The following is a 19234-nucleotide window of genomic DNA, read 5'->3' as shown; positions in this document are numbered from 1 at the left end:
TTCCTCGGCTTCGGATGTTATATCCATACTGCATAGCAAAGTAAACTAGCGTCTGTTTTAGCCCTTTATTGCCACAGAATACAGAAAATACCATAATCACAGTCATTCATGCAAAACAGGATGTAAGTGTAAGATAGTATTTGTCTTTTCAAACTTAAATTTAACTTTAAACTTGTCTTTACTTTTGCACTTGTGGTCATGGATAACATAGCAATCAAATAAAAGACCAAGAAAATGTTCAATATATTTTATTGTTTTTTGCAAATATTCACTCATTTTGAATTTGAAGCCTGCAACACATTCCAAAGAAGTTGGGACAGGGGCCATTCTTGCTTGATGTACAACTTCAGTAGCTCAACAGTCCGAGGTCTCCATTGGCGTATTTTGCGCTTCATAATGCGCCACACATTTTCAATGGGAGACAGGTCTGGACTGCAGGCAGGCCAGTCTAGTACCTGCACTCTTTTACTACGAAGCCACGCTGTTGTAACATGTGCAGAATGTGGCTTGGCGTGGTCTTGCTGAAATAAGCAGGACATCCCTGAAAAAGACGCTGCTTGGATGGCAGCAGATGTTGCTCCAAAACCTGTATGTACCTTTCAGCATTAATGGGGCCTTCACAGATGTGCAAGTTACCCATGCCGTGGGCACTAACACAACCCCCCACACCATCAGAGATGCTGGCTTTTGAACTTTGCGCTGATAATCTTGTTGCCAGTGTCCCAACTTCTTTGGAACGTGTTGCAGGCATCAAATTCAAAATGAGTGAATATTTGCAAAAAACAGTTTATCCGTTTGAACATTAAATATCTTGTCTTTGTAGTGTATTCAGTTGAATATAGGTTGAAAAGGATTTGCAAATCATTGTATTCTGTTTTTATTTATGTTTTACACAACGTCCCAACTTCATTGGAATTGGGGTTGTAATACTGTACAACATGTTGTGCCTTAAAAATAGATAAGTACAAACACCTTCAAGCTCCGGTGTGAAACTGAAGTGGCAGGCTTTATGAATATAATTACAATACATTGGATTTTCACATTTCCAGTAAAGGTGTAGAGACGAAACTAGCTCTGCTTTTTTTGCGTAGGCTGACGATATCAGAGCGCTGCTGATCGACGCCATGCCTCCCGATGCCCTACCTAGCTGCTTTAAGCCCCAGGCCACTGTGGTCAGTGCTGCAGTCATTTCCCCTGCATCTACACCCTCCTGCCTGTCAGCTGCCAGCAGCATTGATAACCTGGCTGGGCCTCTGTCTGAGCTGGCTGCGACTGGTGCCTCAGGGCCAGCCAATGGGGCCACAGGGGCTGAGAGGAAAGAAGGAGAGAGTGAGTATCTGAAACCTCTGATTACAAATGAGTTTACATGCTTAGATTTAGAAAAATGTCTTCATTATCAGTGGATTATGTATTAAAGAGCAAATATTATGGATTTTTTTCAGTTGTTTGAAAATGTAAAGTAAATTTGTAGACAATGGCTTTAATGTGAGGGATTTGTGGTTTTATTCTAAATCAGCTATTTGTTTTCTCTTTTTTTTTTTTTTTTTTTTTAGTTACTATCCTGGATATGAACATCAGCCAGTTCCTGAAGAGTCTGGGGCTTGAGCATCTGAGAGATATTTTTGAGCGGGAACAGGTGAAAACACTTCTATATATATACAGTTGCTTCTGTACTTCATTCTATACTGCTAGCGTCGGTTGCAGTGCAAAAACGCAGCTGTCATTTTCTGCAGGAAGATCTGAGTTTGTCTCTTCAAAGCTATGCAAATATAATGTAACTTGCCTTGCGATCATCATCTTTTCAGTATTCCCACACTCACCCTCAGTCTATCATCTCCATCCAGCTCCATTCATAGCCAGCTACTATAATGTTGCATGCATCTCATGATCTCGCTACAGTGAAGCTCTATAACACCTCTGAGTACTTAAACCTGTGGTTGAGAGTGAGAGGGTGCGCTGGGGTCAGTAGGCTGACCCTCCGTGGTAGGGTACATTTTGCTGGATCCAGAGTTGTCCGTCTGTACTCTGATCATTTTCTCTGATCCTCTGATTTTTCATCTCTGGGAGGACTGGATGGTGCCGTTTGTCACGCTGGGCCATGCTGGCTGCTCATTTGCACGTAGATGAACAGAAAAGGTCCCTGCAGTGACCCATCAGGGGTATTCGGAAAGCAGCTGGAAGCTGTCCTGATTGCGTGGTTGGCTTTCATGGGTGCGCTCTCTGCGCACACACTTTTTCATTTTCTCTTTCTTCACATCTCTTTCCTGTACACTTTCCTACTTTTTCTCATTTGCTTTGGGCTCCCTCTCGCTCAGAGAATTATGGGCAAAGAAGTCTTAGTTACAGAGAATCTACTCTCTCTCTTTCTCTCTTTCTCTCTCTCTCTCTCTCTCTCTCTCTCTCTCTCTCTCTCTCTCTCTCTCTCTCTCTCTCTCTCTCTCTCTCTCGCTCTCTCTCGCTCTTCTTTCTTTTCTTTCATTCTCTCTCTCTCGCGCTCTCTCTCGCTCTTCTTTCTTTTCTTTCATTCTCTCTCTCGCGCTCTCTCGCTCTCTCTCGCTCTTCTTTCTTTTCTTTCATTCTCTCTCTCGCGCTCTCTCGCTCTCTCTCGCTCTTCTTTCTTTTCTTTCATTCTCTCTCTCTCTTGCTCCACTCCCTCCCTCGCTTGTCATTGCTTTTTCTGTCGCTGAGGGGTGATTAACAAGTTACTTGTAGAGTTATAGGTAACCGAATCAGAGTTCAGAGAGAGAACTAATTGTTGGGAATCTGTGGTCACTCTTTGGCATCTTCCTCACTCAGTACACTGCATCGACCTCATCAGTGGCTTGCTGGGTGTGCTGTGTTCAGCAGGGCTCTTCTCTGGGTGTACCACTGTGCCTCATTTCCTTGTTACTGCTGCTGGCAGCAAAGCTCTCAGTACATTTGTCTCACCTTGCCTTCATTAGGCTAACAGCTGCATCTCTCCACATCCCTTTGAACTTCTTCCCAGCCTTTTGCCAAGAGACAGACAGCTATGGAATTGTCCTCTGCGGCTCTGAACGGGGTAGCATCTCGGATGTCTGTAACCATCATGTCCTCAACCGGTGTCTCAGCAGGGCCTGCGTGCCTGTTGATTGAAGAGTACAGTGTTTGCTGAGAGAGGCGGGGGGGGCAGTGAGAGGCAGGGAGAGGACAGCGGCTCCTGGGCTAATAGCCTGTGGCAGTCCTATCATGGCTGTGATGTATTGCCAATAAGTGGTCCATTGAAATTGGGAGTGTGCAAGGGAAAGATGATAGTGGCTGACAGAGGAGGACGCTGAGTGAATAGTAAGCCTACAGGGAGACGTTTCTGACCCCCTCTCCGCTGCTGCCGTATCTGCCACCAGCTCAGCATCTCTATCCCTGGAGACGCCTACAGGCTCTCAGCTGCTTCTCTTTCTGACTGCCGCATCTATTACCATTAAATCATCATCTGCGTGTGTATGTGGGAGGAATTTTCATATAGATGTGGCCATGATTAAAGAGTGCCTTCTGAGTCATGTGTTCTAATCCCTGTCCAAACCTCCTGCAATTTACCAAGTTTATCTTCTTAGGAGGAGGAATTTGCTGTATGTGAACAGGCTGCGGGAATCGTCTTAGGATTGGATTTCTGTGTTTTTAGTGCACAGCTGCATCCAAATCGTCTCTGGACAGACTGACCCTTTGCCCATTTCTTCGCCTCCTCACGCTTCCTGCTCTCCTGTTGGTCATATCCTGCTTGCCTCTCTGTTATGGGTCTGATTGGTTTCGCTGTCTTGTGCAGATCACCTTGGATGTTCTGGCTGATATGGGCCACGAGGAGCTGAAGGAAATCGGCATCAACGCATACGGCCACCGCCACAAGCTTATCAAAGGCATCGAGAGACTGCTGGGCGGTCAGCAAGGTCAGTGTCAGACAATTTTGCCTTATTCAGGCATCACTTTAGGGCTGGGCAGTATCTAAAACATAATTAGAGCGGTACTTTTTTCCACAAATCAGAATTTATGATGCATCGCCAGACCTCTGAAGTCATTCTGTAGTCTGTGTCATGCCCAAATAAGGAGCTCTAATTACTCTATAGGAAAAATGAAGTGTTTATTTTTCTGTTATTTCACTTTCTCAGAATGTTTGCTTATCACCTGTCAAGTATCAGTGTTAAATGACATGTCATTCATCATTAATATCTGATTACCTTGCCCAGTGTAATAACAAAACAGATTGGCGCTCACAGCTGTGTATGTGTATTTGTCTCCTGTATGGCAGGTGCCAACCCATACCTGACATTCCATTGTGCGAGTCAGGGCACAGTCCTGATTGACCTGGCCCCTGATGATAAGGAATTTCAGTCTGTGGAGGAGGAGGTGAGTGGAGAGCAGATCTGTGCTACTAAACCCTGATAAAGCTCCAAGCAGCACAGTGAACTGTTGCTGTACAGTATTTTTTTTTCTCATTTTGCAAGCTCTGTTCTTTGTGCATGTTTCAGCTGCAGAGCACGATCAGAGAGCACAGGGACGGAGGCAATGCGGGTGGAGTCTTCAGCAGGTACAACATCCTGAAGGTACGCACCAAGCAAGCTCACTGAAAATAAACAAACTTATTCACATGTGGTTTTCTAAATGTTAGCTGGAATTTCATCCTGTATACTGGGTTACAGGCAGCGCTGGTGAGTTTTGTGTATGAGAGTCTGTGTTTATGTATGCAGATCCAGAAGGTGGTAAACAAGAAGCTGAGGGAGAGGTATTCACACAGGCAGAAGGAGATCGCAGACGAGAACCATAATCACCATAACGAGAGAATGTTATTCCACGGTACTGTTCTACACCCTTAACAAGCAATTTACAAGCAATTTAAGCAATTTACTTTTTATTTATTTATTTATTTATTTATTTATTTATTTATTTATTTAGGACTTGGCTCACTTAATAACTGTGACGCATCGAGTTATTGCTGTACTTTTGGTGTACTATTTAAAAGTAATTACATCATTATGTGTTTAGATACTTAATTTTCATGTTTCAGTATCAAACGGTGACCAAAAAAGAGATTGTATTTAACTTCTATCATCAAATTCAATTATTTGAAGGGTCCAAATCAAGGAAAACTGAATTACCCTCCCTTTTATTTGATGTAAGAGTTTGATGTAATCTGTAAACATTTTTAAACATACTGTTCACTCTGCAGTCCAAACAGGTCATATATAAAAACTAAGCTGAAAAGCTTGAAATGAATTTTGTGATATCATGAAAATATGTGCATTTACTTATATCCTCCCAATCAGCCTGCTGCAATTTAACTCATGCCTGTTCACATCACCACTATAAAGCATATTACAGCTTGAGCTGCTTTCTGAGCAAGGCACAACATGGTGCATATCTGCATATGTCAGTATTAAAGGTTACAGTAACAAAAACTGTTTAAAAGTCTTTATAAAAACGAGTTTTAACTGTTTTGGGCACATAAATCCACACGTCATGAAAGGAACTTGCAGAAAAATGTTTGGGTATGGGCCTTTTTAGCGGTCATCAAATTCAGATCATAATATGGCATCCAATGCTTGCCAACAAAAGTGTAGTATTTTTTGTTATGTATAAATTTAAAAAACTGACCGTTTCTCTACTTGTTTCACTGAGCTATACAAATCAAATATATGAATATGAATGAGCTATGAATATCAAGACATGTCAGATTACAGTATGATTGTATCACTCATGAAAGCTGTTTTTAAAGGTTAACTTATAAAATCGAGGGGCAGGCAAGTTAAAAATCTTGGTGGCTCTCCTCTGGGCACCTGACTTTTACTAAAGCTCTTCTATTTTCTCTCTCTCTGCAGGGTCTCCCTTCATTAACGCTATAATCCACAAAGGCTTTGATGAGAGACACGCCTATATAGGAGGCATGTTTGGAGCAGGGATCTACTTTGCAGAGAACTCCTCCAAGAGCAACCAGTATGTTTACGGCATCGGCGGTGGTACCGGCTGCCCCACACACAAGGACCGCTCCTGCTACATCTGCCACAGGTACTCCAGTCCCCACTGCTCACAGATCCGCACTCATGCAGTGCCTTAGAAAAAGCAGTTCATTTACATGACCAGACGGTGGTGCTGTGGCTCACGGAATGTGCTGGCTGCTTTTGTGTTTTGCAGGCAAATGCTGTTCTGTCGAGTGACCCTAGGCAAATCCTTCCTACAGTTCAGTGCCATGAAAATGGCCCATGCTCCTCCTGGGCACCACTCGGTCATTGGCCGCCCCAGTGTCAATGGGCTGGCCTATGCAGAATACGTCATCTACAGAGGGGAACAGGTGAGAGAGAGAGAGAGAATACACATACTTGGCAGTTTACCCAAGTTAACACTCCAGGCCAAAGGTTTAGAAGCAGAACTGTTTTGGTAATAATAATAAACATTATTTTTTGAGAGATACCAGACGGTGATATTTTTATTAACATAGAACGAAAAGCACTAAATGTCCACAACAGTAGTGTAGAGAAGACTGATTCTTGACCCCATTAACCCTCTGAGCTTGTTTACATTGCGTTAACATGTGTTTCATGTCTGGATCATGTCTGAATTTACTTTGGCCAAATTCCATTTACACTTTTCACTAAAATGCGCTCCACTGTGGCCAAACGAGATCCGATTTTACTTTGCCTTATGAAAGCACACACACACACAATCGTTCCTGTTTACGTTCTCTTTTTTTTCCCATTCCGATATGAATCAACAAGCTTAAGCATTTTCATCCAACAAGTGCAAGAAGGCACTTGGTTCCAGGAAAAAAAATTCCTGTCCTGCGTGTCCTCCACCTTGCATTTCCTTGATTATCCTCTCACCTGCTAGTCCGCACTCGTCAGATGCGTTTCTGCTTACATAGTTGTTTGCAGATGTAGAAAATGCATTCTTTTTGCACTTTTGATGAATGTCAAGACCATCACCGTCTCTAACCACCTCACAATGTATAATCTGACCACAGTGCATCCTGGGTTTGTTTCCACCTGGTTTTCATACAAAGTAAAATCTCACTCGAAGTGCATGTTGATGCAAGATGTAAATAGTCTTAAGGTGTTATTCAGTTTTAAATCTTATTACTTATTATTCAGTTACTGCCATGAATTATTCAATAATGATTTACAGTAACCTTGTATTCCTGAGACATTTGTGGCATATTCATAAACATTACACTAACACTCCATTTAAATTATGTAATCACTTGCAACTTCCGTTGAGTACATGAATTAATGAGTAATGAGCATAATGTGCATAATTAATGAGTAATTACATAATGCAGTTAGCTGAAAATCCACTCACTGATTCGTACTTTATACTTCATAATATGTTCATTAAACAATTAAAATCTATTCAGGGACTAAACAGCCTGCTGTACTAAGCATGGGATGGAGGCCTGCTCAAGAGATCCCAGTTGCATTCAGTACTGTTCAAAAGGTTTTTGGTCATAAATCATTTATGATTGATACAAAATCTAAGCTTATTGCAATACCTACTCAATACCTACTAATGTTACATGACCACACAATCAGGGTCGTCATCCTATGAAATTTTTGTGAATATTTGAGGAAACTTGTGCGCTGGTTCATGTAATGTAAGGAATGTGAAATGTCATTAAAATGTACCGTTTATTTATTTTTTCCAGTCCTTCAGTAATTACTGCATTCTGGATACCGTTTGAATATCATGTGCTCATAATCCTATTTGTTCCCTGTAAAGGTAGAATGTGTACTGTAAAGTATACATGAACGTTTCCTGAAGCGTAAACTGAGCAATTGAGTGTATTTTTGATGAATTACATTATGTTCGTTACTCATCAATGAATGTATTTAATGGAAGTGTCAGAATGATTATTTAATTGTAATGGAGTGTTACTTTACTGTTCATGAACATACTGTGAATGATTCATGTGCACATAGTTTGTGTAATGCTCTACCAAATGTTCTGAAGCTACTGTGAAAATAATGTATAGTCTGTAGTTATGAACGTAATTAGCTGAAGTTATAGATTAGAAGGTTAATATATTTTGCTCCTGATGATTGGTTAGTTTCATTGCAACCCCAATCATATCCACTTAATTCTCACATTAAAACACTCCTGAAGGCTTGATTAATTGAATCGGGTGTGTTAAATTATGAGTTATGATGCACTAATGTTAAATTAGTTGTATATAATTAGACACAGGTTTGTTTTAAATGACCATCCAGGACTTTTCCATGCATTTTTGTCTTTATCTCTGCAAACCAGAAACAAATTTCTAACAAAATGACTTGAAGTTAAAATATTTTTAAATTTCAAACTTTAAAAAAAAAAAAAAGCTTTTATCCTTGTAGTCATGATCAACCACAGGTGATCAATATTAGAGGGCACTGCTTGACATGTATGGTTTACTGTCTCATCTGGAACAGAATAGAGGATGTTCTTATTTTGTTTGTTCACTGGTTGTTTTCTTGCACGGTTCTATCCAGGCCTACCCAGAGTACCTCATCACATACCAGATAGTGAAGCCGGAGAGCACAGCGCAGCCCCCAGCAGCAGCCGAGCAGAAGTCTTAGTGTACCCCCCAATCCCCTCCGGCCTCACCTCCGTCTGCTGCGGCCTCCCGCACACTGCTCAGACTGTTACTCAAACACTTCACACACATTACGGCCTCCAGCACCTCCTCCAGCTTCGCTCTCCTCTTCCTGCCTCACTACTTCCACTTGCCTTTCCCATAAACACCTCATTCCTGCATTGCCTGCCTTGTTTTGCTGTCGGTTCTTTTTTCCCTAACGTCCCCCCCTTCCCACAGTGTTTACCTGGAAGAGTTGCCTTGGACCACAGTCTATCCCCGCACGTCTCTGCTGGGAGACGGGTTAAGAGTGAAGTGCGGTCAGAAGTCAGGGCAGTGGCTGTGACATCCAGGGCTAAAGGGGAAGAGAGAGGAGGTGGGGGAGGTAGTGAGCTTACAGTCTGCTCTGAATGATGGTGTGTGAAAGAAAAGACAACAAGTGACCTCTTTGCCACCCCTTTACCCTTTAATACTGTTTTAACACGGTCCCTGGACAAGCATTACAGTTCACATGGCTTCCCTTTTTTGACCATTTTATCGTGATTTATTGTTGTTGTTGTTGTTTTTGTTTTGTTTTTTTGCATTATTTTAAAGTTAACTTACACTATGACATGGACCATGTCACCGTTACACTCTATCGGGACCCGCCGTTTATTTGACTTTATTTTATTTCACTTAATGCCGTTCCGTGAAGCCAGTCGGCTGCTCCTGTTGTGTTGTGACTTTTTTTTTGTTGTTGTTGTTGTTGTTGTTGTTTTTTTTAACAAATTGTTCTGAAAGCCTTAGAAAGGTTTCTGAGTGGGCACAGAAGGTGGACACGTGTGGAAACCCGTTCTACGAAAAAGCCTTTAATAGCAAAATATTAACATGTTCACTTGGGATCATTTGACGTTGCACAGGAAGAAACTGGTCAGAATTTTCAACCTTGCTGTAGCTTAATCATAAATCACAACTTTTTAAGGACTTGCACTTTTAGACAGGATTTAAGTTATTCTAAAGAATCTGAAAATGACATTGAATAAAAAGATGTCCTGTAATGTACTGGTTATATAATGGACGATGCCTTGGTGAAGCTCTCGGTGCTGTTTACTGATGAAGAGTTGGGTTCATTAGGACTGTAAATGAAGTGGAGCTTTGCTTTCATACCTTTCCTTTTTCCTTGGTGAATAATTCTGTGCGGCTTAATATCATCAGCGGTTTTTGGATGACTAACTAAAGGGCAGTTTTGTTATTGTTTTGGGGTTTTTTACTCGTTCATTCCAGTGTAATCTCTTGCAGAGGTTCTTCTACACTCAGACAGAGTAACTTCTTTCCTCCAACACTACTGATTTATCAACAGCATCGCTTGCACATTCACAGGGTTATGTAAGTGGAGCGAAAAGGCATTCAGACTTTTGTCTCCCTGGCAAGTTCTGTGGGGGCATTTATCACGAATTATATACAGTCTCTGGTTTGGTGCTCCACTGTTGCGTGAGTTTGGCTTACTGGGGCTTATAATAGACAGAGGGCACAAATGTTCTTTCCACCTTTGATTGTGAGCACGCTGTCCATCATTCGCTCTCTCAGCCTGGCCGCTTCTCATGTTTCTCACTGTTCAAATTATTTCCTCTTTTTTTGTTTTGGTGTACCTTAACCAGATCCAACTACGGGCCATTTACCACAAGCGATCTGCAGACTAATTGAACACTCCTCAATCATGTAAACCAGTCTTAATAAAGTACATATGTCATACGTTCTTTCTGCTCTGTGTCTCTTTCCACACACCCTTTACACACCGTGGCCTTGTGGACCCGTGAGTCACTTTTTCTGTTCTATGGAAAAGGCCGTTCTGCTGGGTTGATCCGATTGCAGAGCAGGTGGGAAGATTTGGGCAGCAGCTGGATGGATTTTGCAACTGACATCTTGTGGGATGATTGGGCTAGATTGTTTGCAGATTACAGTTGATTTTTATTAGACTGATCACACTTGGGGGGGGGGGGGGGGGTTATAATCAGTACTTTTGTTGCAAATACTGTGGAGGATATGTGCTATCAACACTAACCACTGTCCTGTAGCACTTCACATCCAGGAGAGCTTGGAGCGATTTGATCTACATCACCTTTAGCAGTTACTAATGGGCTGAATGTGTGTAATGAATATACAGAACTGTGAAAGTCAGAAACCATCCTGCAGTTGGTATTTTCAGCTGAAACAGCCATTAAGTACAAGTTGTTCATTTGAGACAATCCACTTGCATAAGAAAGGAGAAAATCAGAGGAAGGCAAGTAAAATAATATATAGAGAAAGTTAGTTACCAGAAGTCTCTGGTAGACCACCAAAATGTTCACTATCAGACTGACAGAAGTCAAAGCTTTCATGTAGGAGAGATTGGAGAAAATCAAGCTCCATTATTGTTACAGCTCTGAAAAAAATCCGTCAGGCGTTTGTCCATCCTTCCACTGTTGGAAGACACCACCACTATGGTTCTGAAAGGATGTGTAGCTGCCAAGAGGTTATTGAAAAAGAAAAGGGAATGGACAAAATGTGTTCTCAGAACAAAGGACTGAACACCAGAGTCCAGATCTTAATATCATGGTATGTTTGGCATTACTTGGATAGTGAGAAGCAGAAAATGTAAAATCACTTTGTAAAATTAAGGTTTTCTTTAAAAACTGAAAACAGTCCTGAAAAGGTTGGAAGCTGCAATAAAAGAAGTCAACAGACTAATTACTGAGTTTTTTTCAAGCTTTTGTGCAGTTTTCTGTAAAATGTTTTCTACTGAATTACCCACAGGGTAAAGGAACATACTCGGTCTCTCTGCGTTTTCTTTTAAGTTGAAATTGCAGAGGAACTACACAAGGGGGCGCTGTAAGCAGGAATTTCCTTGCTCAACTCTCTTGTTTACCTTATGCACCACGTCTTCTCAAAGGGGAAGGTAGCTCTTGTGCTAATAATCCGTCAATGCAGTGAACTGTTTAAAATTGGCCTTCAAAGAAGCACACGAGACTTTCATTAAAGTACATTGTTATATTTAACAATGGAACTCGAGGAATAAATAAAATATACATATACAACAAAACAGGGTAAGGTTTAAAAATTGAACCCTTCAGAATGATATTGCCATGGGCAGTCAGACTAACGTTTCAGTTGACAAGGTACAGTAAAAAGTATTGCATTCATCAGTGATTGGTGACAGACCATATCGTTTACGTACAAAGTAAAGCTCTAATGGGTGTAACAAACGCACAGTACTCAGCTAGGCAGCTGTCTCTACTCCAACCATGTGCAAAAGAAATCTCGACTTATAATACAATATTGCATCACTTAAAAGTGCTCTAGAAAAGGTGCCCACATTCATAAGGAAAGGAGTGGGGGAGGAAAGCATTCTAACCCCCTTGGAAACATCCAAAAGGCAAGGCTGAAGAATTGAAATGCAGATTCTCTTACAGAGCTGCATCTGAGCACTAAAGTGGGAAAACTAAAGCAAACAACCTCTCAGGAAGGCCGTGAAAAATGTGGGCATCTCAGTCTTCGCTATGTTCATGTATTCTCCAGTGTCGTTGTACGTGTAGGTGGCTCAGTGTATCCGGCCCTTGGTGACGAGTGTTGCAGTAGCTAAACAGGATTATTTTTACATACAAAAGTAAGGTTACAGTGGTTAGACAAGTGACCTATCAAAATGTGTGCCCTCCACAAAACAATCTGTACCATAGTAATCTAAAAATGAGAACATTCCGTACTGGAGAATTCCACAGTCATTATCTGTAAGGCATACAGCAGAAATAATGGCTGGGTCTGCTACTGTACAAATGAGCAATCAATTCAGAAATCAGAAACCCTTACAAAGCACGGTCATACAATGTGACGGACGCTGAAAACACGACAGTGCTTTGGTGGCCACGGGGAAGAGGCAGGGAGAAGTTATTGCTCTATTTTTAGTGAGAGAAACCGAGAAGAACATGTCTGTATTGCAGATTGAAATGCTTTTTGTCGCTTTGCAATAGTTGCCCGTCAGTCAGCCTTTGAATGGTATCTGATCCTACGTTTAAAGGCAGGACAATTGCCCAGAGGAGCCCGCAGATGTCCTGTACCTTCTCTGTGCAAGGCACTGACCAAAAATAAAAACCCTAAATAAAAGACTCACTACATGAGGCCTCTGTCCTAGAGCTCCAGCAGGTCCGTCTCTGCTGAAGGAGCCGAGACTTTCTACCAGTCCTCTTTCCGGTTGGGAGGTGGTTTGGAGTGATAAATGGAAAGACCGGAGAGTCCTGTCCCAGCTGAAGGGCTCCTGCTCTCCATCAGGAAGAGAGGAAAAAAGGAGAAGTAGGAGGGGAGACAAGTCCTTGCCCCCACTGCTCTCTTCCAACCCAGCTTACCAAATACAGAAACGCTTTGGAAGAACCCTCAGGTAAAAGAACAAATGTACCACTATCACTCATTCTTCTACCTTCTTTCTCCTCATGTTCCTTGTCCTAGAAAAGTTCAGTGACTGAACTACCACACCCCATATCAGCCTCGAAAGTTCTTATTCATTTGGGCAAAGAAATTCTCTTGTTGTCCTGAACCTCTGATTGCCATTTGGAGAGATGCCCATTGCCCCAATCATGGATCCTTCATGATGCTGGTAAACAAGTCTTTGGCACAGCTCTCCTCATACAGTCTGGAGGTCTTGCTGGCCAGAATGTTTTATCAGCAGCTGGGTGAGGTGGTGATGGGACTCTGCAGGTACGAGAGGCTGCTGGGCTGTCCATGCGGCACCACGGACACGGGGAAGCTGAAGATGTAGGGCGAGTTCGGGGAGGAGGAAGACTTTGGCCCAAGCGTGGCCGAAGGACTGGCAGCTTCCACGGAGCACGAGGTGGCCAGCACCTGTGACTCGAACTGCAGTAGTTGACCCATGAAGCTGAAGTTAGGCGAGATGATGCTGCGCCGCTGCTTGACAAACTCGAAGGCCTCCTCCAGGCGCACGCGTTTCTTCTTCATCAGGTAGGCCAGGCAGATTGTGGCTGATCGGGAGATGCCAGCCTGACAGTGCACCAGCACACGACCGTTTGAGTCTTTCACAGAGTCTGGAGGAGGAGAAACACTCCGTTAGAGATGAAGTACGAACAATGAATGACAACTAATAAGGGAGAAATGTTTCCATGTGAACGCATAACTCAAAATTTCTTTTCCTTTGTCATTTTGGTTGGATGGACATACGTAAATGTTGATAAAGCAATTACTGCAAAGACATGAGGTTTTCTAACAACAAAGGGAGCAAGATGACAAAATATCCCATCTGTCACAAAAAAAATTTTACTTTTTGTTTTACATAGTTTAGACATTTGCCCTTTTACATTGTGTGAACTTGGCAAAAGATCCATTTGAAATTCTGAAAAGTCTTTCAAGTCGTCACTGCAAGTGTTAAACCAGAACATCACCAGTTCAAAGGTTTTATTATAACAGCAACAAATCTACTGTATTTTTACTTACAATAATCACAAGACTGAAAGAGATGAAAGACAAAAAAGCTTTTACTAAAGAAATGTCAGAGTGAACACCTTTGTTTTAATGTTGCATTTTATTTGATTGATGATATTTAATAAGGCGTCAGTTTGGCCCATTAATGATGATCCTATTTATATTGCTAGTTTGCCGGATAGAAAGTTGTGGTGCTAGTGTGCTTTTTCATTGCCCAATTTGGATGTAAGGAATTTTAGAAGAGGTTATAAAAATGTAAGATCTCTGATTAAAGTTAAAGGAAATTGTGTATCCAACACCATGCCCACTAATAACAACTATGAAATGCTAAATGCTAAACGATTCAGCCAGAAGCACATTGGAGCTTTTCAGCACCTCTTAGACCAAAAAAAGACTGCCTGTGGCGACTTTCACACCTTCCACCCCACTGCAACATGTAAACATTGACGCCCTGCCGCTACCAACAAGCTGCTAATTAAAGAAGTGGAAATTGATGACAGTATAAAGGGAAAGAGTATCTATTCTCTTCCTGACAGACAAATGTCAGTCAGCTCATAGATCAGCGGGCTGTACTTAAGGTTTCACCTCTGTGTGTATAGACATGAAGGCGCAATGCATATTCTTCCACGCGCACACACACAGATCTGAAGGAACTGAGTACCCTCAAATGGTGGATGAGTCAGACTCTGGTCCCTAAGCTGCACACTCTGACGCATGCATACACACTCGCATACCCCCCCACCAACACACACACACACACACACACACACTCTCAAATGCGGCAAGCCTACTTTGGGGTGCTGTTTTACTGCGGATGATGCGCTGCACTGGAGTCAAATCTCAAGGATCCCCCACCCACAGCATTGGAAACCCCCGCCTGCGGGGGACCCACCCATACACACATCAGAAGAACGCTCATTCCAGCTGCCTTCGAGCTCAAGGAGCAGACCTATCCTTTTCAGCCCAGCCCAGGTCTACATATTACACCAGTCTCTAAAACATTACCTATTAGTGGTCTGCAAATTAATGCACACCCAGCAAACGCTTTGCCGGTGGAAATAGATGACGGATTAAAACCGTGGGTGTGAGAGCGACTAACATAAGGAGAGTTCTGTGATGCAAATGAGCCTGTTAATTACTGATGAACGCCGAGCCATTCACAATGAAAAGCAGCAACGCACAGTGAGCCCGATTTACAAACAATCCAGCACCCAAATCCGGTCCTGCACTGTTTGTTTGCATTTCAGAAATTCCAATTCCCAGAAAAAGGAAGCCCGCTAGATTTGATTAAAAGCAAATTAGTGAGCGTACCTATGAATTCGATGGCTTCAATGAACCAAGAACTGATGTCCTCTTTGTGGTTGTCCTCCACTGGGATGCATTTGTACTGATAGGCCCCTTCGAAGTGGTTCGGACAATTCGAAGACACATTCAGCAAAGCAGAAATGCCCATACCGTCTAACACGTCCTTTTTAGAGGCATGGAGGGCACTACCAAGAAACAGGAAAGGTAGGATCTCCACAGGTCCGCCCTGTAATAAAACAAAAAGACAACGCACGGTTTATTTACTGTTTCGTTTATTTTCAGTGAGCAGCACATTTCTACATTTTCATTCAGAGTAAATTACATCACTGCGAAGGATCACGTTTGCTTTTCTTATTGTTGGGGCAGATATTTTCAGAAGCACCGCTACGGTTCACTGATATGTGAAAAACGTCCAAAGAGAGGCTAAACCAAAACACGCTACTGAACTTCTACCTGAATGGAAAATACTCAACCCCAGTTGAGGCCTTAAATAAACACCATACGGTTTACCCTTAAATGTCCTCAGGCATTATATTCAAGCCCACTCCTGCAAACACTGAGTGATGACCTAATACTCCTAAATCCAAATAAAAAGCATTCCACTCAACTTCTTCAGAAAATATCACATTTAATTCGTCTGGCTTAATAAAGAAGGATGCTTCCGAACTGACATGTAAACACTGAGTGATGACATATGGTTTCAAACATGTCATAATATCGTGTTCAGTTCTGCGGAAGCGGAACCGGCCTATTGATGTAGTCCGGTGTTACGTCACAGCTGGCTCCTCTTAAACAGCAACGGCAGGAAACGGTCGATGAGTGAAAGAGCCGGGAGAAAGGATACCAACCCAGAGAAAAAAGAAAAACGCTTCTGATGGCAGACAACACTCAAGATTACGCACAACCCATCCAGGCTGGCTTTTAAACATCCTGCGTTCTCTTACCTGATCGTGTTGGGGAGTCCCGCAGGAGGTGCAGCTGGCCTGAGCACTGGACACAGCACTAGGCATAGGCAGCGTCCTGCTCTTTAAACAGTAGTCTGGGTACTGAGAGCAAAATCTGTCGTAGCCACCTGTGGGGAAAACAAAGACTTTGAACATTCAAGGCCTCCGTTCTTTCTACATATACACACATTATATTATATTATATTATATTATATTACATTACATTATATACACACACACACATATACATACACACACATACACAGATAAGTACTATGTTTCTAATGACTGTAAACCCTATAATGTTTAATGGTTTGAATGCTGTGTTGTGATAAAACCTATGATCAATAAAGCTTATAAAGCAGAAAGAAAAATATGTTGAATATTTAACCTCATTATTTTCATGATATTATATTCCTTACACATCATGGCACATGCAAAGGTTATATATATATATATATATATATTATATAATATTTTACATGCTTATAAAAATGCACTACATGTAGAACATCAGACAACACCACACATTTTAGCCTACAGGTGATGCCCCCATTTATAGCCGCTGATGGCCTCTTCCTAAGGATTTCACATCAGGACAAGGCGTGTATAAGTGGACCATTTTCACAGCTCTTACAAAGCACTGGGTGTGGAACGGGCTACTGCTTAAAGGCAGTGGTGTGGAAGAAATGAATGAACCCGTGAAAATACTGAGGACTGCAGAAATACGCATAAAGAGATGACAGCGAATCTTTTCATGCACGGAGCTGAATAGATGAAACAGTCCAGCATCTCCGGGATGCTTAAGACTGCGCGCACACCCAGCCCGGGCTTTGTGCATTACATCATTAGTGTGGAGCTCCTTCTGTGGCCGCGCTGACAGCACTAACAAACAAATGACTCATGTTTTACACTATTGATTCGACTCGCATTGTGACGTAAACAAAGGACGCGCACGCGAGCCAGCATCAAGGCGACGCGGCGTTCGGTCTGCGCAACGGGTCCGCGCGAGTTAGTTAGTCAACTTAGTCAGTTAATGTTTGCGCTTTTACCTTTCAGCAGATAGACTTCCGCCCTGAACGGGTCCCTGCACAGCGCGTTCAGCACCAGCGCGATCGTGCTGTCCTCTTTAACCATGTGGGCGTCCGGCGTCCGCTCGTCGTACAGAATGACGGCGGAGTAGAGGCCGGACACCAGCCTGGACTTCACCTCGTCGTCGCCGGACAGGATCTGGTCCAGGCTGACGGAGCCCTTGGCTCGCCTGCGGACGATGGTGTTACAGCGCACGTTGACGGCGCCTCGGATGTGTCCGGCGCTGAAGGCCAGGAAGGACCTGCAGTCCAGCAGCAGGCGCTTGGCGCCGTCGTCCTTCAGCAGCCTTTTCAGAGCGCCGCACTCCATCTCGCAGAGCTGCTCCATCGTGACCATGGCTTCGGTTTTGTTTGGTTTGTTCTCGGGGGGGGGGGGTGTTTTTTTTCCTGTGGCCACCGCCGGCGACAAGCCACACGGTTCCGCTCAGGCTGCTCTTCTGGAGTCCGGAGCTGCCCGTGTAGCGCGCGGTCTGCTGTGCTGTGCTTGTGTTATCCTCCTGAGAGCGTTACTACCGCGCGCTCCTCGCTCTTTCCGTTTTATGAATGGAGCTCAGCGGCCGCGCCATAAAAGGGCCGTGACGTCACAATGGAGGTGACGTCTTCTACTAGCACCATTCATTAACCGCGCGCGCCGTCTCGCTCTCTCTCTCTCTCGCTCTGACTCTGTGACTTTCTCTCTCTCTCTCTCTTTCTCTCTTTCTGACTCTCTCTCTCTCTCTCTCTCTCTCTCCCCCTCACCTCTCTCTCTCTCTCTCTCTCTCTTTCTGACTCTCTCTCTCTCTCCCCCTCACCTCTCTCTCTCTCTCTCTCTCTCTCTCTTTCTGACTCTCTCTCTCTCCGCCCCCCCCCCCTTCTCTCTCTCTCTCTCTCGATCTCATTCATAAAGATCCATCAGCCAGCAGCAGTCCAGCTCCGCCGTCTAATGCCCGTCATATCCGAATTATCAGACGGATGCAGCGTTTTAAGCCAAAGCGCTCCGCTTCCTAACACTAGCTGAGCTTATTCTTATAATATTTAAAAACCCTTTCCCCAAATCCCAAACAGGAAACAGACAGAAACAGTGCACCCAGGCCGACCGCCAGGTCTGCTCGCCTTGCGGCCGGAGAATCCAATTAGCATACTGCTACTTGCTCATATTCCTAGTCTCTGTGTACTTCTGCTCTTCATATCAGCCTCAAACCACTCCAGGAAGATTCCTGAATCCAAAACCACGCAATATTCATTACATGTCAGGAGAAACGTCCCCGAATGAAACACTACATCCATATCAAAACCCAAAGCGCTATAGTTCCATGATTCCTGTTTGCTAAAGGTGGGGTTTCCCTGGCCGTTGTTAAAGCACGTGGCAGATTAGATGAATAGCAAACTCATTATTATACCTTGTTAAATGTATCACACCTTAGCCTTAAAATACATGTTTTCATGTGACATGGGTCAGAATACAGTATCCGCCGTGTGTTAGGCCGCTGAGGCAGTATCCACAAGTACGGCAAACTTTCCTTACAAACGAGCGTTGAGCTTTCTGAGTGCTCACTTTTATGGTGGTGTTGGAAAATGCCCTACATGTCCTCTCTAATGTTTACGTTTGAGTTACACCTTGCTGTGTATGAGCAAATTGCTCAAATCTAACCAGCATGCTGGTTTTGTATGTCACATGTATTTAAAGGGGACTTCCATCGATTTTACAGACGTTTTCCGTCATTTCATCATTATGTTGTGTGCATAGTCTTTCAGAAGGAAATGGGCCATTCTAGAGGAATTTTCAGAGTTGGAATTCTTCACAGCGGTGGAGATGGTGGACAGTTGACGCCCCTTAATGCTCCCAAAAGCTACGATACAGATGCTTATGAACATGTTGCCTGATGCTGAGACACATGTGGCGGAAAGCTACGTGCAGGATTTTG

At 43.2% G+C, this 19234-nt stretch overlaps 2 protein-coding genes across 4 annotated transcripts in view; one reads left to right on the top strand and one right to left on the bottom strand.

Annotated features, from left to right (window-relative positions):
- Positions 1-10283, top strand: part of tnksa (tankyrase, TRF1-interacting ankyrin-related ADP-ribose polymerase a) — a 94315-nt gene extending 84032 nt beyond the window's left edge. For 2 of the 3 annotated variants that reach the window (XM_037545957.1, XM_037545958.1), the window contains 9 exons: positions 1092-1329; positions 1554-1636; positions 3779-3899; positions 4259-4356; positions 4479-4553; positions 4698-4803; positions 5826-6012; positions 6139-6295; positions 8466-8602. In XM_037545957.1, the coding sequence (XP_037401854.1) occupies positions 1092-1329; positions 1554-1636; positions 3779-3899; positions 4259-4356; positions 4479-4553; positions 4698-4803; positions 5826-6012; positions 6139-6295; positions 8466-8552 (1152 nt within the window). In that variant the 3' untranslated portion in view covers positions 8553-8602. Of the gene's footprint in view, positions 1-1091; positions 1330-1553; positions 1637-3778; positions 3900-4258; positions 4357-4478; positions 4554-4697; positions 4804-5825; positions 6013-6138; positions 6296-8465 lie in introns of all 3 variants that reach the window. The other variant, XM_037545956.1, reaches the window with a different exon arrangement.
- Positions 10284-11534: 1251 nt separating this feature from the next.
- Positions 11535-17884, bottom strand: dusp4 (dual specificity phosphatase 4). The gene is made up of 4 exons (XM_017713781.2): positions 17292-17884; positions 16240-16367; positions 15302-15521; positions 11535-13596 (listed from the first exon to the last, which is right to left on the bottom strand). The coding sequence occupies exons 1-4, from the start codon at positions 17665-17667 to the stop codon at positions 13217-13219; spliced, it is 1104 nt and encodes a 367-aa protein (XP_017569270.1). The 5' UTR covers positions 17668-17884; the 3' UTR covers positions 11535-13216.
- Between the last annotated feature and the right edge of the window lie 1350 nt (positions 17885-19234).

This window comes from Pygocentrus nattereri, chromosome 16, assembly GCF_015220715.1.
Source record: "Pygocentrus nattereri isolate fPygNat1 chromosome 16, fPygNat1.pri, whole genome shotgun sequence".
NCBI lineage: Eukaryota > Metazoa > Chordata > Actinopteri > Characiformes > Serrasalmidae > Pygocentrus > Pygocentrus nattereri.
The sequence above is the reverse complement of the archived record's forward strand: the minus strand, read 5'-3'. Positions and strand labels throughout refer to the sequence as shown.